The sequence below is a fragment of the Archocentrus centrarchus genome, chromosome 11 (genome assembly GCF_007364275.1).
Source record: "Archocentrus centrarchus isolate MPI-CPG fArcCen1 chromosome 11, fArcCen1, whole genome shotgun sequence".
Taxonomy (NCBI): Eukaryota; Metazoa; Chordata; class Actinopteri; order Cichliformes; family Cichlidae; genus Archocentrus; species Archocentrus centrarchus.
Window position 1 is genome coordinate 1,430,995 of NC_044356.1, and position 9,283 is coordinate 1,440,277.

Below are 9,283 nucleotides of genomic sequence, written 5' to 3' on the forward strand. Positions count from 1 at the left end.
AAATGAAATAACTAAAGTAAAATCACATGAAGTTCTGTACTGTTATTGTACTTCTACACTTTGAGGTACTTTAATGCAGTGTTTTCTTTTAATACTACTTTATTTGAGTTTACCTTTCACTCCACCTTTACATTACAGCTGGAGTTATTTAATATTTTTGAACAAAAGTTTATTAGAAATCGTATTTTATTATTTTTTTTTAAAAACACATTCCCGGTAAGAAATTCAGTTAAATTCATTCTAAAGATCTTGTCCTCCTCCTCTCAGCTGCTTCCTTTAGGGGGCGCCACAGTGGATCATCTGCTTCCATCTCTCCCTATCCCAGCATCCTCCTCTGTCACACCAACCCTCTGCATGTCCTCCTTTAATGCAAACATTAAAAACTGACTGATAATCTGAAATGGATGAAACCAGCGGGTGAGGTGTGGTCCTCAGGCCCTCCGTCGAGGGTTCAGCATCTGCGCTTCGTCTCCTCCTTGCGGACAAACAAAATCCATCATGGAGGCTGAAGGCTCATCGAGGCTGATCCCTGTTTGTGTTACATCGCTCTCTCTCTCACACACACACACACACACTTAGATATGCTGTTGGGATCTTTCCACGTTAAAGTGAGTTAAAGTTGGTCACTGTAAAGCTGTAACCTCACTCGGATGGTCATTTCACCGCTCAGTGACCTCTGTCTGACCTTTTACTTATTCAGTTTTTATGTTTTGATAAAGTAGGACAGAAGGACAAGTAGCCAATTAAAAAATATTCACAAGAGCTGTAGGCTTACTTATACACACACACACACATATACCTCTTAGAGGTTTCACTGCGGTTTGCACATGAACACCTTCCTGATGATAAAACTAAGCCTGGGTCCTACCAGAAAATGAACACGCCGAGTGGCTCTCTGAGGATTTATACTTCTGTCTGAAGTCATGCGTGGGAAAAACAAAAAAAAACAACAATGAGCAAATCTTTTCATTTCATCAGCACAGGTATTCATCAACATGCACAAAGCAGCCACGCTGTCACAGGTGGGCAGACATTCAGGTAACTGAGCTGGAGCTGAATCCTGCTCCTCCAATCAGCAGTCTTTTTGACAGTCCTACTGTGATTGGTCACTTTGATGTTTGATTCAGGTTACACAGAGTTTCTGTATTTGTTTCTAATTTGGAAAATTAGGAGTTTAACTTTCAGCAGTTACTGTTTCTGTGCAGCAGCAGAAATACTGAAAGTGTCCCGGATTCATTTGTGGAGCCGCAGCTCTCCGGTCTCATCAATCTGTTGTATTTGTTAAGCAAAGGTGCTTCGGTTCTTCCTGCTTTAGCAGAGTCTACTCTGGAAAACAGACAGCAGCCTGCAGTCCGCACCTCTCGACTCTTTATTCATTGCTCATGTTCATGCCGACAAGCAAACACTTTTACATAAACTCTATGTACATGTTATATTACATTTTCAGATTTGACATGGAGAGCTGTACATCCAGTGAAATAAATAATTCTCAGCCTTAGTATGGAAAGACCAGGAGAAACGCTTGCTCCTCAGGTTACCACATTCATGCATATACATGTTTTCTTTTGTGCCATTGTGTACTGAAATTTAAATCATAAGGCAACATTTACAGAGTTTATGTATTGTGCTGTAATCTGGCAGTTGCCTCTGCTGTCTGAAGGAAACTGCAGAGGGCATCAGCACCATTTCAGCCTCTTTGTCTTGCATCACCCTCCTCTCTTGTCCCTTCTGAAACTCCTTCCTCATCACTTCCACTTGTCCTCCTCTGTTCTCCCTCTCCTCCTTCCCCCCACTCTCCGTCAGTCCATCTTTTCCTCCCAAAGCGGAAACCAAACCCTCCTTTTTCACGGCTGACAGCTTGGAGTCCTCCTACGATGGAGGTCAGAGCATCGTTCCTCTTCCACCCGTCCTCCCCCTCTCCTCCCTCCTGATAGTGCATGCTCTCCAGCGAGTGACCCTCAGGGAAGGGTGACAATGGCTGGGCCATCAGGTCTCCTCTCCGGGCCCTCAGCAGAGCTTCTTCTTCCCACGACCCGTCCTCCTCATCACTCTCCTCATCTGGCTGGGGGTCTTGAGGCCACTCAGCCCGGACTTTATGCTGGACGAGCCTGTCGTCCCTTGGCTCTTCCAAAGCAGCCTGGAGGTTCAGCAGGGTGGACTCTAGCTCAGAGCTGTCCACTGTGGGTAGGGGGGTGGTGGGGGAATAAGGATAGGATGTGACAGGGCGTGGGATGGGGGAGAGGAGGGTGAGGGAAAGGAGGGCGAGCTGTGAGGCACCGAAAAAAAAAGAAAGTCTCATCTGGAAACAGAAATTCATCAGTAGGTTATTGTTTCTGTCTTTTTATTATTATGATTAAAAAGATTTAAATAATTTAATCTGAATTAACATCAGCTCATTGGTCAGTCAAATGAAAAATGATGGATGAAGAAATTATTAAACAAAACGCTGCTTTTGAAGTACTAAGGTACTAACCAGGTCACGGATTATGTTAAAATAATATTTAAAGACTTTGTTTGAATCAAATGAATCAAAAGAAAAAATGTTTTTCCCTTTGGAATTTGTAGAAATGCTATAAATGAAGTTTGTCTTATTGCACGCATACAAACCCACAACAGACACACCAAAACTACAAATCCCACCTCAGACCAGTCAACAGGAAGTGCTGTCAGTATATTTTATCACATTTAGCTGAAATCTGTTTCTGATTCATACAAGAAACCCATATTGTTTAATTTGTTCAATATGCCACTTGTTTTTATTGCATCATTTCTGTCTCATTATCAGCTTGTCAATCATCTTTGAAGCATTTTGAACTGCACTAACCTGGATGGAAAGTTCTGTACAGTCTATGAAGTCTGATTGAAACACATCGTTATTTCTGAAAAATGGAAATAATTTTCCAAGAGCACCAGTGAAGAAGAAAAATCCTTCAGCCAAATCCCAAATTTCCCATTTCTTACCTTGCGCCGTGTCCGATGACTCGCTGTATCTTCAACAATCTGCACTTCTGACCTTTTTAAAAAACTGGCCTGCTCTCCCCGCCGCCCCGCCGTCACCCATTGGTCACTCGCCCCTGTGACGCACGAGGAGATAAGCGCTGAGCATCATGAGCTTCATACTTTCTTCTGAGAAACGCTGACCCACTTCATCACGGAGGCCAGGAGAGTCATTGCAATTATCGCTCTTTGATTGTTGAGGAAGTTTAAGGCAGGGATGCAGGTGACTCATTAAGACATTTCTGAGGAGAGCGAGGGCTTCCTTTCTCCAGCTTCTTTTATCTCTGTGCTCGCTCTGAATGTCAGCTCGCCGGGGAAACGCAGACACAACTTAAAGAATGCCATTCAGGCAGCCCCGTCTACGAGGAACCCTTTCTGTGACGAACAAATCCACACCTCAGGCCAGATGATGCCACTCTCTGAGTCAAATTACCACCAATTATGTGACAGCAGATCTTCTGAGCTTTGATTTCTGGGAAGATTTGTCACTTCCGGCCATTTAATGATCAAAAGTACAAAGTCTGTCGCAGTTTTCACCATAAGCACGCACCACTCTGATAAACAGTTCAACGGGAGTTGATCATTTAATGGGGAAAGACTGAATGAATTACAGGATGTAATGCCAGTGAGCCATAAAAGTAAAACATGCAGGATTCAGATGATTAAACTGACAGGTGAGAGGAACCATGGACTGGACCATGGACATGAATGCTGACATCCTGTCACTGGCAGTGATGCGACAGCGAGAAGAAACCAGCTCCTGCACAAAACTCTGCTCAACAAGCTTTGGAGATTTTATTGGTGCTTCAAGCACAACAAGCTGAGTGCCATTTAATTCCATTATTTTCAGAGAAAGTAGGCATCGCTGCTGCTGATATAACTGGGAAACACACCAAAGATATTCTAAATAGAGAAACAGCACAGCACATCACAGGAAAAATATGAAAACTGGATTTTGCTGTGAACTAAAACTTCGGGGGTGGCTGTAGCTCAGGAGACAGAGGATGTCACCTATGAATTGGAAGGTTGGTAGCTCGATCCCTGGCTGCTCCATTCTGCATGCCAAAGTATCCTCAGGCGAGATACTGAACACCAAGTTGCTCCTGATAGTTGGAGCATGAAGATAGAAAGACCTGCTTGTATGAATGTGTGTGAATGAGGCATGTTGTGTAAAGCGCTTGAGTGCTCAATGTAGAGTAGAAAAGCGCTGTATAAGAACTGGTCTGTTTATCATTTAATATCAACCTCAATGTTCACTGCTGACACAAACCCAACAGCTCATCAGAATTTCTAAGGATAGAGTTTAAACTACCATCTAAATGCTGTTTATTTATTGATTAACAGTAATGTGGACTAAAAGTATCAGGGTTAACTTCTCCCTCTGCTCCTCTTCCTCCTCCTGCCTCTCCAAAATCGCCTCGGGCCTCTGGAGTGGACATACACCCCGCTGCACTCTGGGAATCATAGTCCGGGAAGAAGACGGGGCTTTGCAGGAGCTCCTGAGACGAGTGACCGATGAGCTGGTCACTGAGCGGGGTGGTGAGCAGGGAGAGTTGCAGCTGGTCGATGGTGCTGGTGGGGAACGACTGCAACTGGTCCGGTGGGGAGAAGGTCGGGGATGAAGGGCTGGCTGCCATGGCTGCAGCTCTCAGAGGTGCGCAGGGGGAGTTGACCTGAGAGTCGTCGGAGCTGAGGGAACGCCGGAGTTTGGCCCGGGCGTTCTGAAACCACACCTGAGGGAATGGGAGGGGAAAAGCACAATTATGTGTAACTAAGGGATGATATAAGTTCAGGTGTTAAAGGGCCACTCAGCTCACAATGCAGTGAAAACCACACTTTTCCATTTATCTGGGTGTTGCTATCATAGGACCGATTAGACAATGGGCCCCCACCTCTCCTACACTTTAACTAAAAGAAACTACAGCTGTGCTGTTGTTGTCAGCCGTGTACCTGCAGATGGTTTCAGTCAGTCTACATCAGTCTGAGGTTACACCTATGATAAATGCAAACCCAAGAGGACTCAGAACAGAAAAACAAAAAAAAAAAAACGCTACACAAAGACACACAAAATTACTAAAATAAAGTATGAACCTAAAACATAACCCATAAAAGATGTATGAACAACCAGAAAATGATGCAGAACAGCAGCAACAACAAAAATATGACACAAAGCACAATGCAATACATCTACATGGTTTGACTCTCATTCTATGGATTTTTCCATGCATGCAGGCATTTTGAGGGGTAAACCTGTGTCCAGCAGACCCCTGTCTGAACAACAGCCCAAACACCACAACTCTGTAATGAACCCTGAGTGATGCAGTTCCTCTAATGGCCACTGGAGGCTGGCTGCAAAGGTGAGTCAGTCCCCATAGATGCGCAGGTTAAATGGTAAAACTTCCCTCCTCTAAAACAACATGAGGCAGGCGAATATGAAGAATCAGTGTTCATCTTCAAGTCTGCGAGTCTACAGAGCGAGAAGTTTCACACTGCTGACCCAATGAGAATGTGAGCACCAATCAGCAGCATTAAATTCAGATGCTGGAAGACACACCTTAAAGAGTCCCCGCCCCCATCTGATCTCAAAGACTGAGGTGTGTGTACCTGCAGGACTCTCTTGGGCAGACCGGTCTTATGTGCGAGGCAGGTCCAGTCTTTACCATCGGGGTTGTGCTTCTGAGCGAAGTAGGACTCCAGCGCTCTGAGCTGCTCACTGCGGAAACACGTCCTGATTCGCTTGGTCCGCCTGGGGATCCGCCCACCCGCCTCCCTGTCGTCCAATCGTGGCTCTGGACTGCTGACGGACTCCTCCCCTTCACCAGAGACCTGGGCTGCATTCAGCCCCAACCAGGACATTTATTTAAATTAACTCTGGACTATTTTGAGTCAGAATGGGATTTGAAAATTTAAGCAAACTAGCTCATAATTTATTATATAATTGCACAACTGAATTTTAAATTGGAAAACGAAATCTGAAAATCGAGAGGGAGGTTTCATGGTTCCCCACCCAACAGCTGACATTTAAGTCCAATGAGTGCAGGAAATCTATAAAATGGAATAAATGAGATGTACATAAAGGCCCCAGAAGTTCTGATTTCTCAAACACACTCACCATCTTTCAGATGCTGTTTGGGCTGCAGGTCATGGGGGGGCTGGACGCCCCCATCACCCTGATAATGAGCCTGACAGTAGAGGTTTGGGCCCTGCATGCAGTACAGGTTCCCAGGCATTAATTTCACATCACACTCCTGCAAAATATCAGGAAGAAAATCTGCATATTTTTTGTATTCTTTAAAAAAATAAAGATAAAAGCACAAAGCTTTCAAACTAACCTGACAGGAGAAACAGTGAGGATGGAACGTCAGCTCGCCAGACCTCATGACCAAAGCAGAAGCCGGGATTGGCTGGAAGCAACGAGCACACTGACCCCCTGCAAACATCCTGTGCGGGAGGAAAAACCACACAGCGTCAGACCTGGAAAACTGTAAGTAAACAAACAAACAAACAAACAAAACGTGCTGCAATTAACAAGATCATGCAGACCTGCAGTAGTCCTGCTGGCAGTAGATGTTTCCGTCCCTCCAGTAGAGCGACGGGTGTGTCTGCAGCTCGCAGTGACATTGGCTGCAGCGGAGGCAGGGGTTGTGCCACACCCTCCCCGCAGCCAATAGGAAGTAGCGGTCGCACACCTGCTCGCCACATCCGGCACACGTCATTGGCTCCTGGATGTTCACAGCTGTTAGAGGCTGAGACTGATAGACAGATTTGACGTTAGTCAATATTTCCTGATGATCACGTTTTCCTACCTGCACCAAAAAGCTAATAAAGAATCAGACTTCATTTAATTTTATGATTCTGGATTAGTGAGGAGGAGGCCAATATCCTCATCAAAAACGTGGATGTTCTCCTAGATTAAAGAGGTACATTAATGTAGGAATTCTCTGAGATGACAGTTTTTTTAAATTTTATTTTACAAAGTTAAATGAACCTCAGCTTAAATTGCTTTTGTAATCAGATTCAGCAACAAGGAAAAAAAATAACTATTACTTAAATTATTATTGAAATTATATTAATTATATAATTATATAATTATAACATCCAGACTTTGAGGAGAAAATTCTGTGAACAGATCTGGATGAGCTGATCTCTCTTACGATATAAGAAGCTACACAAACCGGCTCCATCCGCCACACTGCTGCACCTCCTCACTAATGTGTGTGTGTGGTTTCACCTGTTTACATCTGAGCTTGATCCAAGATTGCAAAGTGAAGGGAATTGATTCATTGGCAAAACAAAGTTTCCATTTTGTTTCTCAACAATTTGTGAATTTTTCTTTGGATTTCCTCACAAACGTACTATTTTGATTTTATGGTTTATTAATTTCTTATGTACATTTATTAATTTAATTTTAGAAATTCATTTTTCTCTGTAAAATGAATTAATCTCACTCTATCACCATTATTTATTTATTTATTTATTTATTTATTTTAACAAGATCATAGTTTTGATAAAAACGCAGAGTTGTTTTGGTTTGCTCTGTAAATAACTGCGCCTGAGCTCATTATTTAATATTATATTGCAGTATATTTCAAACTAAACCAGGCAGCTCTCATTGATAGAACACATTTGAGGTCAACTTGAATCAAAGGCAGATGTGAAGTGTAAAAGTGAGGTCAGAGGTCAAATGTGACATGATATTTGGATGTAGTCGATAAAGTGATATTTAGAATCTGCATATATTACAATTACATATAATCCAAACAAAGGCAGCAAGAACCAAAGTTTTAAATATGTCTATAAGGCATTATCATCACTTTGACCTTCAGAATAATCTACTGACCTTGAAGCAAAGCTCAGCAACTAGTGAAATTTGTGGGCCAAAGTAAATCATAACCTTAAAATCCTCTGCACATATTTATGACAGGGTCATGAACGCACCACGACCAGTTTACAATGACACCAAAATAGAATCAAAAAAAAAAAAGTATAATATTATTTAGGAATAATAATATCAATTTTAATTTTTACATCGTCTCCAGCAGCCCTCTCCTCTGCCCCCACCAGGCTGCTGCCCAGCTCCGCCCCTTCCATCTCGTCACCAAGGTCACTGGCGTACAGCAGGTCCTCGAGGGCTCGGTCATCTGGCGACATCATGACTGTCCTGAGAAAGCAGAGGAGGTAATTATCAGCCTCATTAAAAACACTCAACGAAGGGCTCTATTAAACCCAAAACCTGACATTAACATCAGACTCGTCATGTCTGCCATCCTTACATATTTACTCCTCACACCCTCACCAAAAAATAGAGACTTTATTTTGTCCTTTATGTTCTCACGTGATTATTTTCTTTATTTATATTTTTGTTACCAACAGTGTTTGATTGGACAAACCAGGACACTGGAAGATGTAAACTAATGCTGGAAATATGAATTACTTGTGAAAATTACTGCACTGTACAATAAACATAAAAACGGGAATCAGAGGCAGGTGGAGGAGAGAGCTTACCTGTTGTGTTCAGACGCTTCTGGTTTGTTTTCCACTGAGCGTGCTCCGTACGAACCTTTTAAGAAGAGGATGAAGAAGAAGGAGGTGGTTTGCTGAGCTTCATGAAGGCCCAGGCTTCTCTCTGAATCACTTTTACAAAAACACTCCTCAGTCTCTACCTCCTTCTACAGCGGCCCACCTGAGCATTCTCACCCCTCCAGGTGTCTCAGCAGCCACCTGTCTTGTGGTTTTGGGACTGGTTCCCCCTGACCTGAGACCTGCCTCCATGTCGTTCCCGACCAATCACTTTCCCCACCTCTGATCAGATGTCTGTCCCCAGATAAACACCTGTAAACAAGCTGACTCGTAGGACAGGTGAGACCTGCTGTGATTGGTTTCCTGGTGAGCAGATGGGCAGGAGGGTGGGAGCTGCACCCTGGGGACCAATTAAAAAACAAAAGGTGTTTAAAAGGCCATCTGGGATCTGAGGTGGGGAATGAAAAGGCAGCTTTTCCCTCAATGCTTTGGCTGAATATAGACTCAACTGAAACCATACAGGAGGCCTTTTTCTACACATTTAACTGAAAAATGTGACTAAATGGTCATTTTTAACCCAATCCATATTATTTTAGTAAACTTACCTTAATTTTAAAATTATTTTGACTGCTCTAACCATGACAGCACAGAAAATGAAGCAGGTGAAAGGAAGGCCGATCTTCTTGGGGTTCTTTTTGTAAGAACGCTTATTTACAAAGAGTTTAAGGCTTCTAATGTTAACCAAACCAATCACCAGAATGTGGAT

General features: G+C 43.2%; 2 protein-coding genes across 2 annotated transcripts; both read right to left on the reverse strand.

Annotated features, from left to right (window-relative positions):
• Window positions 1-1,687: 1,687 nt before the first annotated feature.
• qrfp (pyroglutamylated RFamide peptide) lies at window positions 1,688-3,715 on the reverse strand. Its single transcript, XM_030741091.1, has 3 exons — window positions 3,670-3,715; window positions 2,962-3,074; window positions 1,688-2,266 (listed from the first exon to the last, which is right to left on the reverse strand). The coding sequence occupies exons 1-3, from the start codon at window positions 3,713-3,715 to the stop codon at window positions 1,688-1,690; spliced, it is 738 nt and encodes a 245-aa protein (XP_030596951.1).
• A 619-nt stretch (window positions 3,716-4,334) lies between these two features.
• Window positions 4,335-8,621, reverse strand: LOC115788151 (LIM/homeobox protein Lhx9-like). The gene is made up of 7 exons (XM_030741092.1): window positions 8,503-8,621; window positions 8,026-8,158; window positions 6,541-6,749; window positions 6,330-6,438; window positions 6,104-6,245; window positions 5,602-5,828; window positions 4,335-4,730 (listed from the first exon to the last, which is right to left on the reverse strand). The coding sequence occupies exons 2-7, from the start codon at window positions 8,149-8,151 to the stop codon at window positions 4,335-4,337; spliced, it is 1,209 nt and encodes a 402-aa protein (XP_030596952.1). The 5' UTR covers window positions 8,152-8,158; window positions 8,503-8,621.
• Window positions 8,622-9,283: the final 662 nt, after the last annotated feature.